This window comes from Sphaerodactylus townsendi, linkage group LG05 (genome assembly GCF_021028975.2).
Source record: "Sphaerodactylus townsendi isolate TG3544 linkage group LG05, MPM_Stown_v2.3, whole genome shotgun sequence".
Lineage (NCBI taxonomy): Eukaryota > Metazoa > Chordata > Lepidosauria > Squamata > Sphaerodactylidae > Sphaerodactylus > Sphaerodactylus townsendi.
Window position 1 is genome coordinate 125807445 of NC_059429.1, and position 20226 is coordinate 125827670.

The following is a 20226-nucleotide window of genomic DNA, read 5'->3' on the forward strand; positions in this document are numbered from 1 at the left end:
CTTTTTTCAAAACAGGACACCCTGAAAAAATCTTCTAAATACTACAAAGGAGAGCAGCATCACCACTATTATTGCTTAAGTGAAGGATGTTGTAATTAAAATCCCTCGCCCTTCTCTGCTTTTGTACAGCTGCATTAGCTCTTCTCTTCAATAGTGCTGTTCCACGTTATTGATGTCCCTTTTAAAAAATTAAATAGCTGGGAGTGAGATCTACCCTCAAGAAATTAAATTGGAGAAATCCTTATAAAATAAATATTCTCCAGAATGCCAAGGATTTTCTAAAAAGGGGGGTCAGATAATTCCATTAGCTCTCCCGTTGTTTGTTTATTTATTTATTTTATTCCTCTGCCAGTCGAGATCCCTTGAGAGATTAAAATTCTGGGCTAATGCACAGATGGGGTGATACTTGAAAGTCATCTGGATATTAAGAATTTAAATCTTTTAGCCTCAGTGATTTGAACAGAAAGCCAATTATGGGCCTGAATTAGTTTTTCAAATTAAAGCTGCAATTTAAGGTTTGTGGAATTAATCCTTGAGAGGAGGCATTGCCGATGCGTTTCCACATAAGTTTGCGTTGAGGGAGTGAGATCCCTGAAGTTTCTGCACCAGAGCCGGGGAGAAGAGAAAGGTGCTCCACCACTTTACCTGATAGTGCACTTAATGAAGAAATTGCTCCATCGTCTCCCAGTTGCATTCCCAGTAAAAGGACTAGAAAGAGTGTCGCTGAGTGAGTTGTTAACATTACAGGAAGGCAGGAAATAGAAGTGGGAAAAGCGAAAATTGCCTGCCATGCAGTTGGCTGCAAGAAACAGTTCTTTTAAAATGCTAGCGGGAGGTAGACAATGGGAAACAAACTTCCTCCCCTTGCTAAAATCTGAAGCTCCTGAAATGCAGCTATTGAAAAGCCCCATCAAATATTGCACTGGGCAGATCACGGGGTGGTCCTCCAAACACGCTTTTCTCAACCTTTAAGCAGCTTGCAACTACCTTCCCTTCCCTCCCCACAACAGACACCTTGTGAGGTAAGTGAGGCTGAGAGAGTCCTCTTGAGAACTGCGACTAGCCCAAGCTCACCTAGCAGTCTACATGTGGGAGGAGGCGGGGAAACAAATGCCGTTCACTGGATAAGAGTATGCCGCTCGTGTGGAGGAGTGGGGAATCAAACTGGGTTCTCCAGATTAGAGTCCCACCTACTCATAATCACTACCACCTACTAACCACCTGCTCCAGTAGTAGTAGAAGAGGAGAGAAGAAGAGTTTGGATTTATATCCCCCCTTTCTCTCCTGTAAGAGACTCAAAGGGCTTACAATCTCCTTGCCCTTCCCCTCACAACAAACACCCTGTGAGGTAGGTGGGGCTGAGAGAGCTCCAAGAAGCTGTGACTAGCCCAAAGGTCACCCAGCTGGCATGTGTGGGAGTGTACAGGCTAATCTGAATTCCCCAGAGAAGCCTCCACAGCTCAGAGGCTGACAGAGCTGGGAATCAAACCAGTTCCTCCAGATTAGATACACGAGCTCTTAACCTCCCTACGCCACTGCTGCTCCTACTATTAATAATAGTAGTACTCTTATCTATAACAGCCCAGACTTGTCAAGTCACATATTAGGTTGCAAGTGAAGCACAGGTAACTATGGTCAATATTTGAATAGGAGACCACCAAGAAAGAGACAGGACTGCTGTAGTTAATTCTTGGATGGGGACTACCAAAGAGTGATCACTACTGCACAGAGGATTATCGTGCCCTCTCCCTCCTTGGAAGAACTCTATAATTCCAAGCCTAAAGAAAGCCCAAAATATTCTGAGAGACCCGTCTCATCCAGCACTCTCTCTTTTTGAACTGTTGCCATCCGGCAGACGATTACAGGTCTATCAAAACTAGGACAAAGAGGCTTAGAGACAGCTTCTACTCTAGAGCTGTGGCTATGCTGAACTCCGCGCTGACTTCAAGTGGTTGATGTGTTTGGGGCTGTGTAGGGATGGGTGGAGGAAGGGGAAAGTGAGGATGGGGTATGAGTCTGGAATGGTGTGCATCGAGGAATGCTGCTGTAAATTTCATTGTGCATGCACAATGACAATAAATGCTCATGCTTTAAGGAAGACTGGGACTGTTCTGCAGAGGAAGGCAATGGCAAGCCATCTCTGCCCATTTCTTGCTCGGATAACTGAGCAGGGGTTCCCAACCTTGAGCCCACCCTCCCAGGGTGGTATGAGATGGAATCTCAAAGGGTGCAACAATGAGTTGCTTGTGTCCCTTTGTGGTGAATCATGAGTTGTCGCTCAGCTAGCTGCCAGCGTTCCTTGAGCTGCGGCAGCAGGTTGTATTGCTTAGATCAGGGGTAGGGAACCTGCGGCTCTCCAGATGTTCAGGAACTACAATTCCCATCAGCCTCTGTCAGCATGGCCAATTGGCCATGCTGGTAGGGGCTGATGGGAATTGTAGTTCCTGAACATCTGGAGAGCTGCAGGTTCCCTACCCCTGGCTTAGATAGCAGTATCAGTTATTTAATCAAAAGGAGAGGATAACAGAATTAACGTATAAACAAAGCAAGCAACTGTCAGAGTACCGCTTTAAAGATCGTTATAACACGACATTTGATTCTATACTGTCTCACGCATAAATTCATGATCGTGAGAGTTCGTCAAGTATTTCACCCCTCGGCACCTCTGACTGACCCTTTCGCCGTATCAAAAAGAAAGCAATGGAATGATGGCTATGTGTGCTTCGGTTTCACTTGCGCAAGAGGAAACAATGGCTTGCAAAAAAAACCCCAGTGCGTTATTTGTACCATTGTATTTTCCAACTCAAATCTGAAAGCATCCAACCTTCAAGAGCACTTCAAGAACAAGCGTGGTGGAGCTGATGTTGAAGGACATGATGCTGGGTCATTGAAAATCAAGAGCTTGTTTTGATTCACAAGGAACTCTTACAAAATTAGGTTTCTGTTGAAAAACCACTACTTCTTGCTTCATATATATATGAAAGTGGCCAAATCTAAGAAACTTCATACAATTGCAAAAGAGCTCTATCAAGCCATATGCACTAGAAATGGCATCAATTATCCTGGACAAAGAAGCAAGAATGGAATTGAACAGGTGCGCTATCAAATAATGTCGTTCGTAACCAAATCAGTGACATGAGTGGAGATATTTTGGGCCAAGTCATCTCAGAGGTCAGAGCTAGTCCTCTCAAAATCCCCATTCAGTTGGGTGAGTCAAGTGATGTCTCCAGATGTAGTCAACTCACAACATTAGTGAGGTATGTCAATAATGCTGCTGGGAAGGAAGATTTCCTGTTTTGCAAAGATCTGAAAACAAGCACAACAGCAAAGGATGTGATGCCGCTGGGGAAAGACTTTCTTTGCCAAACAAGATCTAGATATCAAAGTCATTGGTTTTGTGTGCACTGATGGGGCACCTGCAATGCTTGGAAATAAACATGGTTTTTCTGCGTTGATGAAAAAGGAGATTCCAGACTTGCAAGTTATCCATTGGCCCTTTCCGCACGGGCCAAAAACAGCGCCCTAGGCAAAAACGCCGTACCTAGGGAGCTGTTCACATGGGGGGCACTGCTGCATCGCAGCAGCTCCGCCCTCGCTCCCCCCTCGCTCCCCCCCCCAGCGGCGCGAGGAAAACCTCGCTCAGGGAGCGAGGTTGGGAAACAGCGGCTTCAAACTGCTGCTGTGCGAACGGCAGCAGCTGGAAGACGTCATGTCCCCCGCACCATCCCTGAAACCTCATCTCCTGGCTTCCGGCTCATCGCAGCGGCCAGGGGACACGCCCCCCTGGCCTGCGACTCTAGAGCCATCGCTCCAGCCTGTGGGGGCATGTCCCCTGGCCTCTGCGACGAGCCAGAGGCCAGGAGATGAGGTAAGCTTTCAGGGATGGCGCAGCCTGTGCGAAGACTGCACCGCCGCCTGCCACCCTCCCGGGACCGTCCATGCACCCGGGACCGTCTTTTACGCCGACGCACCCCCGCACCGTTGCGGTGCGGAAAGAGCCATTGTTTCTCCATTGGCATGCTTTGCCATCAAAAACATTCCCTCCAAATTTAAAGAACGTCCTTGATGCTGGTGTGAAGATCATCAACTGCATCAGGGGAAATGCTTTGAATCATTGCATCTTCAGATCATTTTGTGAGGATCTGGGAAGCTAGCATCCATTTTACTTTTCCACACAGAAGTCCATTGGTTGTCATCAGGACAAGCTTGACCCCACTTCATCCCAACGTTGGCTTAATTAGCTGACATTGTCACTTGTATGAATGACTAGAGTATTTCTCTTCAAGAAAAAGGGATGGGAACTAGTCATAACAGCTGATAGTAATTTGAAATAATAGAATGATTGAAGTGTGGTTTTTGTATTGTACATCTCCCTTAATGGTGTAGAGAAGAACTTATGTTTAGCTTCTAATTACCCTATATTATTATGTTCTGTTTTGCTTTGTTTTTACTTAACTCTTCCGTATTTTAATTTTGAAAATCAATAAAAACTTTCAAAAAAAAGAAAAAGGGATGGACATATTGACGGCTTGTAAAAAGTTGAATGACTTCAAAGAAAAGTTACATCCTTGACGTCAAAGGATGGAAAGAGGCAACCTGTCATATTTTCCTTCACTAGAAGAGATGGTTGATGGTGGTGGATCCATAACTCCTACTGTGTGTGAAGAAACTGTGGCCCATTTGGAAATGCTGTCCGAATCATCTGGTGGATATTTTGCTGCTGGAGACCTGAAGATTTCAGAAGAATGGATCATGAGTCTGTATTCCTACGATTTGGAGAAAATGTCAGATGATGAAGAGCTGAGGATCTTATTGGTTTGTGGACATATAAAGCTCTTGAAATGCAATGTGAAAGCAAGAGTTTGGAGGGAGTTTTATGTGGAGCACTGGATATCCTCCTAAGACTTGGTGGGAAGCACTCCATGTTCTCATTCCACTGCAATAACACACTTGTGTGACTCTGGATTCAGTTCTGTTTTGTCAGTCAAGACAAAATCTAGGAATCTCCTGAATCCACAGACAGACCTGCGGAATGCAGTGAGCAAGAAAGCTCCACGTTTTGACAAAATCATGAACAAGAAATAGGAGCAAAGGAGTAATTGAATTTTATGTTCACAATTGGGATTGATTTTACCTTTTACCATTTTTCTGAATAAATTAGAAATCTAATGGCACACTTTACATGTGCATTTTATGCACTGAGTTAAAAGCTTATTTTTGAAGTTCAGTTTACCCACAGTATTGTTTGTGGCTCCATTTGCCGTTCCAAAATTACAAATTAGACTTCTTCATCTTCAAATGGGATATTACTTTGGAAGGTGGTATGAACATTAATCAAACATTTCCTAGGGGTGTGGGGCATAGAAAAGGCTGGGAACCATTGCCCTTGAGCGAGAACTTCATTGGGATGCAATGAGTTGGCTGTGCCTGAACAGTGGCCTTTATTATTACAATAATTATCCTTATCACTTAGGCCCAGGGCCAGAGCGAGAGGGAACAGCGCCTGGGGTACACATGTGCCCCGCACCCCATCCATGCCTCAGAATGCCTTCTATGCCCCCGCACCAGCGTGCGCTCAGTGCATCGCGCACACCCCTGTCCCCTTGGTGCTACGCCACTGCTTAGGCCTGTCTGCCTGATCAGGAACACCAAGACCACTCACAGTTAAAAGTCAAACATTATAAAACAATCATAAAACCAGCTTAAAAACAAAAGTAAAATATGTATATAAAAATATTCTCCTCCCCTCTCCCCCCCCCCCAAAAAATAGGGCATTATTTTTTGCTAATCCCAGAGAAGAAACTGTGTAGTCTCACTGGATAACACACCTTCTCCCAGCCACAATTTCTGACTGTGGGTGAGCATTGGTTCCATCTTGCTTTGCCGTTCTCTCCTTGTTTTAGCAAAATTATGCATTCCAGTGGCAGCCCCCAAACAGTTGGGCTAGTTTCATTGCCTCAACTGCTGACTGATTGACTTTAATGGGTTTCAGTTTAACTGCTATGTCCCACTTACAGATGCATTTAATTTTGCAGGCTTGCTAGCTTCGGTTTGATTTTTTTCCATGTCACTTTTTGTCTGTGCTAATCAAACCTGTGAGTCTTCCCCCTCACCCCCCCCCCCCACAATTTTCATTTTCTCTATGCAGAATCCATCTCTATGCAGAATCTAGTGGTTTCACAATGAACAGGTTTTGATCTGCGTGCAATTTTCAAGTGGGGATTCGACCTGTGTGAAATAGCAAAATCCACTTGCAAACAATTATGAGAGTGGATTGAAATTGCATTATTCTGCATGTGCAAAAGTGCCATTAGATAGGCCTGTTCCACCAGGCATACAGTTGAGGCAGCTACGAGACCATCTGGCATGCATTGGAAGCCAGTAAGATATTGGCTTATGTACACCAATGTTAGTCTCTCTACAACTGATATCTAACACCGAAGCCTGTCTTGTTCAGTAAATGCCTTTAAAACATTGTGAGATATTGCCTTTCAGTACTAGCACACCCATTGACAGGCCTCTCTGTAAAAATGCTGTCTCTGGACTGTAGGGAAATGTGTATCTCACTATGAATATTTCAAAAGCAACTTGGCAGGACATCCGAGTAGTCCCCATGAAAGCAATCCATTCATGCAGTTTAATCAATATATATTTTGAACGCAGCTTTTTGCATAACAAAAGAAAATGAGGCTATTCTTCTCTGTCAGGCAAAGTGGCATAGGGACTCACAGGGGGCCCTCAGGCTACATGGGGTTTTAGAAGCACATCTATCTGCCCCTCAGCAAGCAATAGCCGAAGACTATCTATACCAGGGGTCATCAGTGGAGGCCTTTGGTGGGCTCATGAATCTGGTTTCCATTTGATTACTGCTGTTTGAAGCCCCTGCTATGAGATTGCTTGAGACTGTTTGATAGTGAGGGCTGGATTATTATTCTAACTAGAGTCTGTGTTGCTCAGTTGCCATGACTTGTGCTGCCTATATTATTTCCACCTATTGCCTTAACCGATGGTAGCCTACCTTGGCAATCCATTCTCAGATGGAAAGGCAGGTTTATGAATGTTTTTGATCAATAATTGGGCCTGCTCATAACTTGCTTGCTCAGATGGCATCTGCCTTCCCTTGAGAGCTCTCTGGGGAGAAACAGGTACGATAGTAACAAAGGATTTATTTTTGGAAAGGAATGGGGCTAGAGGTGGCTCGTGCTGGAGAAGGAGTTGGGATTGTGTTTTGCAGTAATGGTAATACATCCCTCTTGGGCAGGAGAGCAATGATGGCATGAAGATGAGGACAGGAAGTCCGCTTTAGAAATGATCAGAGTTTGGATCTCCTTTGTGTTCTCCTGAAGGCTGATGTGGCCAGGGAGAAGGGTTTTATAATGCAGATACCACATTCACGTCCTTCAAGTCCTGGCAACCCACTTTGCATAGCATGCAAATTATATATTAATTGCACGCAACCGTATGCAGATTATATGCAGTGGCATGCAAATTATATGAAAGTGGTATGCAAATCACTTGCTAATTATGCAAATTTAGTCATTTGTGAAGGGCAACAGGTATATTTACAATATATAATCCTGTCAAGCAGAGTAACAGCAGAAATGTGGATTGTGTGGCACGTTAAATTAGAATAGTTATCTCTCGAAAGACCAGCCGTTTTTACCTCAGAAGTTCATAAACATAAGGCGAGAGAAAACATATACATTATATACACATTAACAAAGTATCACATATATATAGTTACATGCATGACTCATAGTTTGTTACCGTTTGGTTGCGATACAATATCTTTGTCAGAGCACTTTTACGTAGCATTTGGTTTACAGAGCACAGAGAACATCTTTTCAGCTAGTCAGTAAGTCAGTCAGCAAGTCAGTGAGACAGGTGAGGGAACAGAACACTGCCAACAGTTTTTAACTGTCACTTTAAAATGTTCATGCAGCTTCCCAGAATTCCCTGCTGCTTCTGCTGCCACTGCATGCCAACAAGGCTGAATATTCCAACAATTTATTTGTTTCCTTTTTATCAATCTGTATTTGTCTGTTCCTAACAACTACTACATAAGCACAAGGGAAGAATCAAAAGGAATAGATTTCTGTCTGGACTGTTTTCCCTAGAAACTGGATCTTGCTTTCTTCACAGGCCACATGGAGCCACATCCTGGCAAGATAAAGCAACCACGTCTATCATGGCCATGACTTCTTTCACTGGCCAAAACAGTGGAAGGAAAGAGTGGGCTTTTCCCCACTATGCAACTGGATGTCCACTTGTTTCATATTTCTGTGGTTAGGCAGTAAGTTGACTTATTCTGTATTGTCGAAGGCTTTCACGGCCGGATTCAATTGGTTCTGGTGGTTTTTCCGGGCTGTGTGGCTGTGGTCTGGTGGATTTTCTTCCTAATGTTTTGCCTGCATCTGTGGTTGGCATCTGTGGCTGGCATCATGATACAACTCTGAAGGTGCCAGCCACAGATGCAGGTGAAACATTAGGAAGAAAATCCACCAGACCACGGCCACACAGCCCGGAAAACCCACCAGAACCAGTTGACTTCTTCTGTTCAACGGACAAAATCAGTTGATTAGTCTCATCTTGCAGCATTAACCCATTACAGTACTCTATGCATGGAAGAGTTTCCCTCTCCCATTAAAATTAACTCCACAAATCTGCAGGGCAAAAAGATTCATTCCTTTGCATTACACACTGATGAAGCTGCCTTCTGCTGAGCAAGGTGTTTGGAGTGCAACCAAGGTCGAATCCCCACTACCATCTTAGCCAGGGTTCAGACCACAAACTAACCAGGTTTGAGGGACGACCTCCCCATTGCTTGCGTGGCAGATTCCGTTTCTGGTGCTTGTTCTCCCCGTTAATCCGTGTTTTAGCAGGACCTGGTTGCAAGTGGCATAGACCCCATTAACACGGTTCAGAGCTGATCCAAGGGGAGGAATGAGGGTTGAAACCCTGACTCGTTTCCCACCCTGGAGTGTAACGTGGAATTCGGGCAACCAATCAGCATTGTGATGCACGCACAGCCTTTCCTTGGTTTCGTTTCTGCTTTTGCGATCAGCCAGCAGAAGGGGACGCAAACGTTAAGCAGTCAAACGTGTAACGTTGAATTGTTAACGGTTTTCACAGGTAATGATTAACTGTTTGCACAGTTAAACAGTTAAACGTTAAACTTTTACACACTGGTTTTTTTCATCATGTCCCTACAATATACGTTTCCGCAGTGGGAAAAGGTCCCGCCCTGTCAAGGCACGCCAGCCAATCAGGGAAGACTGGTGAAGCGAGCTCACCTGGTAGTGGGGATTGCTAAGAGTTCTGCAACCGGGTATGTCTGCTGTGTGCTCACTGCGGTGGGGAGGGAGAAACTCCAATGAAGAGGACACGGTTTCACAATGAACAGGTTTTGATCTGCGTGCAATTTTCAAGTGGGGATTCGACCCAAGTCAGTATTGTCTACTCAGACTGGCAGTAGATCTCCAAGGTTCCAGACAGAGGTCTTCTACATTACCTACCACCTAAGAACATAAGAACTAGCCTGCTGGATCAGACCAGAGTCCATCTAGTCCAGCACTCTGCTATTTGCAGTGGCCCACCAGGTGCCTTTGGGATATCATGTGCAGGATGTGAAAGCGATGGCCTGCTGCTGCTGCTGCTGCTGCTGCTGCTGCTCCTGAGCACCTGGTCTGCTAAGGTACCTCATCCTGGAAGTGCCAGGGATTGAACCTGGGACTTCTGCATGCTAAGGAGCTGCTCTACCCACTGAGCCATGGCCCCTCCCCAGTTTAGTCTACTAACATGAAAAGCACCAGTTTTGTGACCCACCGCAGGGCTCCTCCTGCCACCTTTCAGAACATCTCTTTGGGTCCGCTTGCTGTCTTTCTCCTTGCTCGGGGGTCTCTCTGTGTGGCTTTTATGAGACTAAGGATCCCGCATGGCTAGCAATTAGGAAGTGGCATCCGTCACTAATTAGGTGAGCTGCTTAAAAGGTCAAAATACGTTTGTTGATCCCAAGATATGAAGGTGAGAGCATCAGGGGCTGCCAGTTGGATTTCTACACGACACCATTATAGAGGGTGGCTGCTGTTTGCCACCTGCAGGTAATTTTGTTTGCAGGATCCTGACGCAGATGGTCTGATTCTGTAGGGTGCTGCTTACTGGAAAACCAGGATGTGGGTCAGGCATTAGATCTCTGCATTAAAAGCAAGGAAGCAGTTGGTCCAAACCAGTTAGTGGATAGAAATGTCTATCGTCCTTTTCTCCCACCAACACTGGGGAATTCATGAATAGATCTCTCATTTTTATTTGGTTTGAAGTTATCGGCACCTTTTTTGAAAAAATAAAGTTGTTCCGAAAGCTCAAATCCCACAACCACACACCATCAGCCCTCCTCTTTGATGCACTGGTAAGAACATGAAAATACCATATGACAGTGGTGGCGAACCTATGGCACGGGTGCCAGAGGTGGCACTCAGAGCCCTCTCTATGGGCACGCGCAAACAGTATGCCCCCCCACCAAATCTAGGCTGGCCTGGGCTGCTGGGCTCAATTATTAGCATTAAACCTAACACCTAGTTTTGGGAAAGCAGTGTAGGTAACCCTGTTAAGCACTGTTAAACCCCACTGATTTACATGCGAAGAACTACAGCACGATCCTTTACCTGGGAGTAAGCTGAGTTGCTAGCAATGGGACTTGCTTCTGAGTAAACCCTCCTAGGGTCATGATTCACCCATTGGAAGAGTTGCATGGTTGCTTCAATGCAAAGCCACCAACTACCACCAAGCTTACTCCCGAATAACGCATGCCTCGGAGCCAACCATTTTTTCTAAACTAAAACCTCAGTATTCAGGTTAAATTGCCATGTTGGCACTTTGTGTTAATAAGTGGGTTTTGAGTTGCAATTTGGGCACTCGGTCTCGAAAAGGTTCGCCATCACTGCCATATGATAATCCAGATCTCCACCCCTCTGGATCAAATACAGCTCCTTGTAATTGTTAAAATGATGGGAAAGACTGTCCTCTTCTCCTTTCCCAGTCCATTGCCCAGTTTAGTTGGGGACCAGGGGGTAGAGAGCCAGCATTAAGAGCAGAAGGATTCTAATCTGGAGAACCGTGTTTGATTCTCCGCTCCACCACCTGAGTGGCACAGGCTTATTTGGTGAACCAGATGTGTTTCTGCACTCCTCCATTCCTGCTGGGCAACCTTGGGATTGTCGTAGTTCTCTCTGGACTATCTCAGCCCCACCTGCCTCACAAGGTGTCTGTTGAGGGGAGAGGAAGGGAAAGGAGTTTGTAAGCCACCTTGAGTCTCCTTATTTTTTTTTGGAGCGACTCCAATTTGTTTACTTTCTATGGTGTTTCAACATGATTTTACACCATTTCTGTTATATGGCATTTTATGCATGGTGTAGTTAAGAGCAGGTGGATTCTAATCTGGAGAACCGGATTTGATTCCCCATTCCTCCAACTGAGTGGCAGAGGCTTATCTGGTGAACCAGATGTGTTTGTGCACTCCTACATTCCTCCTGGGTGACCTTGGGCTAGTCACAGTTCTTTGGAACTCTCTCAGCCCCACCTACCTCACAAGGTGTCTGTTGTGGGGAGAGGAAGGGAAAGGAGCTTGTAAGCCACCTTGAGTCTTCTTACAGGAGAGAAAGGTGGGGTACAAATCCAAACTCCTCCTCCTCCTCCTCCTCCTCCTTCTTCTTCTTCTTCTTCTTCTCAGCAAAATCACTCTAGCGATCCATTCATGAATTTCCCAGCATCTTTTAGCCTCAATTTCTGTTTATTATAAGGAGTGCAGTGCAGGCTGCAAGTGAAGCTTTTCTGGTGTATATGGAAGCTCTTTGCAGTCTTTGCGTGGCACGCCACATATTTTCTTAGAGTCCTGGTCAGTAATTTCTGCCACAATGGTAAGGAGAGGCACACCAAATCCTCTCCCAATCCACACTTCCTGTTTGCGTCTGGAGCAGATAACAAGGGCCTTGTGAGATCCAGCATAGTGTAGTGATTAAGAGCATAGTGGACTCTAATCTGGAGAACTGGGTTAATTCCCCACTCCTCCACGTCTACGACAAACTCTTATCTGATAAACTGGATCTGTTTTCCCCCTCCTCCACATGAAGCCTGCTGGTTGACCTTGGGCCAGTCACAGTCCTTTCAGAACCCTGTCAGCCCCACCTACCTCACAAGCTGTCTGTTGTGGGAAGAGGAAGGGAAGGGAAACTGCTTTGAGATTTCTTTTGATAGAACATAGAGGTGTCTGAAAACCAACTCTCCTTTTTCTTAAGGCACAGTGTATTTCTTTTTTAAAAGGAATTTCATCTTGAATATGTCTGAGTGTGGTAGGCTTCATGTGTAGGAGTGGGGAAACAAACCCAGCTTACCAGATTGGACTCTGCCACTCATGTGGAGGAATGGGGAATCAAATCCAGTTCTCCAGATTAGAGTTAGCCCCTCTTAACCATTACACCACAGGGTGTTGTGTGTTTTCCGGGCTGTATGGCCGTGTTCTAGTAGCATTTTCTCCTGACGTTTCGCCTGCATCTGTGGCTGGCATCTTCAGAGGATTTGAAGCCACAGGTGCAGGTGAAACAACAGGGGGAAATGCTACTAGAACACAGCCATACAACCCAGAAACCACACAACACCCCAGTGATTCCAGCCATGAAAGCCTTTATTTTTCAATAGATTTCATATCAACTTTGGCAATATTGCCACAAGTCTGATAGCAAAAGGACTCCTAGCACATGGACTATTTCATTATTTATAAGGATAGGTAAACTAGCTAAGCACAGCAAAGTTCTTTGCAAAGTTATGAAATTTGATGGGGAGATAGCGGCTTCCCCCATCCCTCCCTAAATGGCTCATTCTCAAGACTGTTTTAATTCTCAAGGAACATATGGGACATTGCTTAAGTGCTAGGGACTCCTTTAAGTGCCAAAGCCTGGGCTGACCCTGATAGGCAAGGTAAAGAAACACACAAGTAGTTGTGAACTACCACACACAGAGAGAAAGATGCATTCTTTATATGGGGTGCTGTGTGGTTTCCGGGCTGCATGGCCGTGTTCTAGCAGCATTCTCTCCTGACATTTCACCTGCATCTGTGGCTGGCATCTTCAGAAGATCCTCTGAAGATGCCAGCCACAGATGCAGGCAAAACATCAGGAGAGAATGCTGCTAGAACAAGGCCATACAGCCCGGAAACCACACAGCACCCCAGCGATGAAGCACTCATCATCTTTACAAGCTCCTCATTTGCTCCAGGGCACTGTAAACAGGTTCATACCTGAGCCCAGGAAAAAGTCAGGTGAAATGATGCCCCACCTATGACCCTTCCAGGGCTCCATCCATAAAGAAACGTTCATGGTTTATGTCTGCTAAACTGTTTCAGGATACCGTCTACTCAGCTATCAATGCACCCCTCTGGGGTTTTTGTTCCATTGTATCAGTTACCCGATGGATGCGGTATTGATTTTTCCGTAAACTCTCAAAGGTTTTCTGGAAACCGCTGCAAAGATCTTTTCTGTGTCATGACGCAGTTAGCGGTGCATTTGAAGGAACTTGAAAGGATCTGCCATTATGTACTGTGTCGGTCGACTCTCGCATAGTACGCACAGCCTGGCTTTCTTGCTGTCTGAGAGTGAAAAGCAGATACTCTAGGGCAGTGTTTCCCAACCTTTTGGACGTCGCGGTACCCTTGACCTCGCTCTTCATATCTCAGGGTATCTTTGAGGTTCATTTGAATTTTTTTTTTGCATTTTTTAGGGTTTTTTTCTTTTTTGGCCTGTAGGTGGGAGGGGCAAGCAGGGGGAGGGGAGGGGAGGAAAAGCAGCATTGACAGCCGCGTTGTTTGTTTGCCTAAATTCGGCATGGATTTGGGGGGATTTAAAGGGAAAGCTCCCTTTAAATCTACCCCCCCCCCAATCCACACCACATTTAGGCAAATAAAACAATGTGGTTTTAAATGTTGTTTAAAGGAAGCCCATGAGGTTTCCAAACCCTCCTCCCCCCGCCCTTCAAAATCCATTTGATTCCGGTGGGTGGGGGGGGTCAGGCAGTAGCATTGTCAGGGTACCCCTGGGACGTGCTCATGGCACCCCAGGGTACCACAGAACCCTGGTTGAGAATCACTGCTCTAGGAGATCCACGAACATGTACTATATACTAATAGACACCAAATGTGGGCTCAGTTTCTATAACAGCCTTCTACAAGGTTGAACGGGAAGAGGGGGTTTATGTTTCCGCTTCCCGTGTGGAACCGCGCCCTGTTATTGTTAGGGGGAAAGACAGGCAAAAAGATGGGAAAACATCTTTTCTCTCCCCTTCTAAAACTATTAGGAGAAGGGGGGGCAGTTTTGCTATGTGAAACCGTGCAGGTTGGAAGGGTTAAACCCCTTTCCCGCCTCCCTACATGTCTCTGATCTGCACCGAGGCCCTCTGCTCCTGACCTGTAGCTTTTAAAAGGATAACTGCCAAATCATGAATGGTTGGCTAACCATCTCAGTATAATTTCAGACCGACATGGCAGTAAAGTTCTATGGTTTCTATCTCATCTCGTGTGACCTTTCCATCAAATTCAGCTAGAGGTCTCCGGGATTGGACCTAATGGTATGTCTATATTATGCTGGAGTTTGCCAAACTTTTGGCTTCCTCTCCTGTTCTCGCAAAGTACTGCATACCCAAGAGAGAAAACGGCCGAAAGAGAGTGTTTCCGTGCGATGCTGTTATTAACTCAGGTTAATGAAGATCTAATATGATATGGCCATCTTTATATATCTGCCTGTAATGATTCAATCTTTTTCTGTTGGGTGGGGGGGGGGCATGATTAAATTAACTATCGTGTAGGTCAGAAATTATACTGAGGAGGTTAACCAACCTTTAATGATTTGGCAATAATATCCATTTATAAACATAAACCAGCAAGGGGCAGGTCTGTAAAGAGTAATTATCATCGTTTTATGTATAGGTCACAGCTTCAGACAAAAGTAATGTTGGGAAAAGGTTGTACGAAGCTTGAAGGCATAAAGAGCAGAGGGAGGGGGGAATTTGGGGAAAGGGGGAGTGCATGTGATAAATGCTCCATTACCTCTCTCTTTTAACATGCATTAAGGCTAAGTAATGAACATCAATCTTCCTTTACCCTAGCTTAGTATAATGGCAATTCTAATGTGACTGTAAAAATAAAACCTTTGGTGACTGCTATTCAAAGGCATTAGAACTTCAGCGGGATTCACTTTTCTGTATCGTACAATGTTGTGTTTTCCTTTCGTTCAGGAAACATGATTCTAGAAAATAAATTCCCATAAGTGGTTCAGCACATTGCAGGTCAGATTCTAGTTCCCTGCTGTCTGCCCAAGCAAGAAGGAACTGCGAGAATTTCAAGCCAGGACACAGTCACAGGGTAGCTCTAGGAATCACCAGAAACTCTATGGCTTTACCACTGTATTTTGTTCTCTGACAGCCACTTAAAGTGGTGGTGAGTGACTGGGCCTGCCAGTAGGAAGACTGGCAACTCTACTGTGAGAAGCATGTCTCAGATAGTGGCCTACAGTGGCTCTTTGGGGTCTCAGGTAGAACTATTTCACATCACCTACTTATAGGGACCTTCCTGGAGCAGACTGGCAAGCTGTAGTACTGTAGTCCAAGCTCTGCTTACTATCTGAGTTCAATCCCAACAGAAGTCGATTTCAGGTAGCCAGCTCAAGGTTATCTTGGCCTTCCCACCTTCTGTGGTCTATAAAAGGAGTTCCCAGCTTGCTGGGGGTGAAGCATAGATGACTGAGGAAAGCAATGGCAAACCACCCTGCCAACATAGTGTCCAGAGAGAAATACATCTTGCCTTGGCATGCCTCTGAAGATGTCAGCCATCGATGCAGGTGCAAGATTAGGAGCTAGAACAGGGGTAGGGAACCTGCGGCTCTCCAGATGTTCAGGAACTACAATTCCCATCAGCCCCTACCAGCATGGCCAATTGGCCATGCTGGTAGGGGCTGATGGGAATTGTAGTTCCTGAACATCTGGAGAGCCACAGGTTCCCTACCCCTGAGCTAGAACTACCAGACCATGGGCACATAGCACAGAAAACCCACAACAGCCAGTTGATTCTGTCCACGAAAGCCTTCAACCGTACAATACGCCTCTATTATGAGGAGGGACTGACCTTATAATGAGGCTACCTCCTTAGGCCTTAACTTTCTATTATGTCCAGGCAGATCCACTTACCAATCTTCTTCCACCATCTGTAGATGAATCTGGGAAAGTCCTCTTTTTCTCGCTTCTTCCTTCCTTCCTCTCTTCCTGCCTTCCTTCCCCCTTCTTCTGTCCCCTCCTCTTCTCTCCTCCCAGTTGTATAAACCGTTGTTCATTTTGCGGTGGGCACTCCAAGTTGAGGCCAACGGACTCATTTGGAGGCCTTCTTTGGCCCTCCTCAGTGAGAGACAGCAGCTCATTTAAAATGCATGAGACACGGTTTATTGGGGGCCAGCTTGGCTATTTTTCCCCCTGTCAAAAGCACTTCCTGTTGGATTGCTCACCATGTGTGAGTAGACAGTTGTGTGTGACAATTGCCCACGTGGGTATTTTCCTGTGTCTGTCTTCTCAGGAATTTCTCTCCCTATAGGACTGTTATTCTATTGTCCGGGCTCCTGAGGGTAACCTGACTGTGCAGTGATAAATGACCTTCTTAAATTCCAAGAATTGACATGGCAACATTTATTATTTTTTCCCCCTCCAAAGTTGGTTGATCTTGATCAGTGTTCGCTCCTTGACATTTTCCACTAACATGAGAACTGTCAAAGCTCTGATCGATGAACTGAAAAGGTTCCCAGCTTGACTGTAGCCTCTCTAAGTACCTGCTAAAAGCTGCCTTTGACAAGCTCCTGGGAGAGATCTGCTCAGTTAAGGCTTACATGAGTCTGGCCCCATTTGTGACCCACAATGTCCGGGCGCATCGGCCCACGAGGACCTCCATAAGTCTTTAGCATCCATGCTGCCTGCTGGACAGGAAGGGGTTATCAAGACCCTGACAGGCCATGGCATAAGGGTGTCTCGCAAGTTATGCAGACGGGACATGGGCAGTCAGAGGACAGATGCGCCCTCATTGAGAAAACAGAGATATTCAGAGACAGGACTGCATCCATCTCGCTTGGATCCCTTTAACATGACAGCTCTGTTTCCCACGTGACCTTGAACACATGGACAGCCTGTGTGTATGTTTATAAGAAAAAGCCAACGTGCCTTCATTCTCCATATGAAACCGGCCCCGTGGCAACTATGCCGCTACTCTAACCACTAAAATGACACGATAATTGCTCATCTCACTAATGTTCTTTGCCAGCTTTTCATTCCAGCCTCTGATTTATTCTAGAGTCCGGCTTCAACCTGGTTTTGGGTGGACTGCCGTTATGATCTGTTGGTGTGAACTTTGACTCACAAAAGCTGATACTTTTAAAGTGCTGCTGGATTTTGTTCTGACTTCAACCTAGCGAAGGGTTCTTCTGGTGTGACTTGAGTTGTGCAAGGAAAAGGGCTGCAGTACTGGGGGGGAAATGTGCACCATAGTTCTGATGTCCCAGAATTGACAGGAAATGTGTCCAAATTTTGATGTAGAAGAAGAAGAAGGAGGAGGGTTTGGATTTATATCCCCCCTTTCTCTCCTGCAGGACACCCAAAGGGGCTTATAATCTCCTTGCCCTTCCCCCCTCACAGCAAACACCCCGTGAGGTAGGTGGGACTGAGAGGTAGGTGGGACTGAGAGAGCTCCGAGAAGCTGTGGCTAGCCCAAGGTCACCCAGCTGGCATGTGTGGGAGTGTACAGGCTAATCTGAATTCCCCAGATAAGCCTCCACAGCTCAGGCAGCAGAGCTGGGAATCAAACCCGGTTCCTCCAGATTAGATACACAAGCTCTTAACCTCCTACGCCACATGGCATTGGGGCAGGTTCCTGAAGGATTGCCTTCTCCCATATAACCCTGCCCATTTACTAAGATCATGCAGGGAGGGCTATCTCTCCATCATATCAGCATATTTGGTAGTGACCTGCTTGAGAGCCTTCCCAGCAGTGGTGGCCAGACTTTGGAACACCGTTCCTATGGAATGCCGATGTGCTCCTTCCTTGCTCCCCTTCATCAAATGATGATATTTTAAAGTCAAGCAGCTTTTAACATCTATATTTTATCAAGAAGCAATTTAAGTTTCATAGGTGCACTTTATTGTATTTTATTGTAGGCTTGGGTTTTTTGCGGTTTGGTATAATTTTATTGTATTGTATTGTTATTGGTTTTATTGTTCTTGTATATATCATTGCATATGCTGTATTTTACTGTATTTTGTAAGACATCTTGAATATGACTAGAGAAAGGTGGGGCATACTTTTAATAAATAAATATATGTCACCTTAAAAAATTCCGATGTCAGCTTGGTGCCAGTGTGATGTAGTGGTTAAGAGCAGGTGCACTCTAATCTGGAGAACCGGGTTTGATTCCCTGCTCTGCCACTTGAGCTGTGGAGGCTTATCTGGGGAACCAGATGAGCTTGTGCACTCCAACACATGCCAGCTGGGTGACCATGGGCGAGTGACAGTTCTTCAGAGCTCCCTCAGCCCCACCTATCTCACAGGGTTGTTGTGGGGGGGGGAGGGAAAGGAGATTGTCAACCCCTTTGAGCCTCCTTACAGGAGAGAAAGGAGAGATATAAATTCATCTTTTTAAAATATTCTGTCATATTAAAATATGCCATTTCCATCTTATGTGAAGGGACCTATGTGATGACAGTGACGGCAAACGATGCAGACGATGCCACTACAGCCAATGGGATGGTGAGATACCGGATTGTGACTCAAACCCCCCAGAGCCCATCGCAGAACATGTTCACTATTAACAGCGAGACGGGAGACATCGTCACGGTGGCGGCTGGACTCGACAGAGAGGTGAGAGCTCTGAGTAAATCCAAATGGACATGGCTGCTGGTTTAACGTCAGCTGGGCTTTTGCTGCCATGCATGTACCGATGCGTTCCTCATACAAGTGGTCTGACATGCGCATTCAGGAGGACCTGGCCTGTCATCGAGGGATCAGAGCAGGTTGATTGGCAGCTGCCAGGAATCTCTAGCCATTCAAATTTGTTTCATAAATCGGTCAGCTTGGAACTGTTAGACGTTAATTTGCTGAGAACCCCAGCCTACTTTCTTTGGAGATGGGTAATTTGACCAGAAAAAGTGACGCGCAGGAGGGAACTGACTAACTTGCATGCTGGTTTTCATTTGTAAGCTCTCTGTGGTTACTGTCCACTTTTGACGTGGCATTCATGCGCCTGGAACTGCAGCTAGAGTAAAAGTGACTGGGGTGGTTGAGGAACAGTACTACTGGTGGCTGGAAGGTCTGACTCGATATTTAAGGTGTCATCCATTCAGGATGGGGTTGCACTTCCTAGAAAGAACATGCCCATAGTCTGGGGGTTTGATGGTGTCCTATAATGTGATTTTATCATGTATATTTTAAATTGTTAGTCACCTTGGTGGACCTTGTTAGGGCAGAGAGACCGGATACACATTTTGTGGATGATGATGATGATGATGATGATGATGATGATGATGATGATGATGATGATGATGATGATGATGATGATGATGATGATGATGATGATGATGATGATGATGATGATGGTGATGGTGGTGGTGGTGGTGGTGGTGGTGGTGGTGGTGGTGGTGGTATTGGGACATAATGCAGTGGACATAATAGTGGTTGAAAAAGTGTAGATAGATGTAGCAGTACCTGGTGACACCTGGTTTGAAGAAAAAGGACTAGAAAGCATGACAAAATATCAAGATCTGAAAGTGGAAGTTGAGAGACTTCCAGCAGTTGTGGTCTAGCGATTACCAGCACAGTGGGTGCCGTACCAAAAAACCTTGGATGACACTTGAACCATCTACTTACTGATAAAATCTCCATCTAACAATTACAAAAGGCCACATTGCTTGGATCTGCACATACACTACACTGGTAAATTATGATATCCCAGGTTCTTTGGAAGGACCTAATGCATATGAAGGCCAACAACAGCTGAAGATCTGGTGACAGTAGTAGTAGTAGTAGTAGTAGTAGTAGTAGTAGTAGTAGTAGTAGCAGTAGCAGCAGCAGCAGCAGCAGCAGTAGTAGTAGTAGTAGTAGTAGTAGTAGTAAAATCACCCTGGCCGCCATTCCAAAAACACGAGGGCAGCACTTGAAAC

The 20226-nt window shown here is 45.6% G+C and overlaps 1 protein-coding gene across 1 annotated transcript in view; it reads left to right on the plus strand.

Moving 5' to 3' along the window:
* Window positions 1–20226, plus strand: part of CDH4 (cadherin 4) — a 1081475-nt gene that overhangs the window by 857168 nt on the left and 204081 nt on the right. Inside the window, exon 6 of the mRNA XM_048498384.1 lies at window positions 18756–18928. Within this exon, the coding sequence (XP_048354341.1) occupies window positions 18756–18928 (173 nt within the window). The remainder of the gene's footprint in view (window positions 1–18755; window positions 18929–20226) is intronic.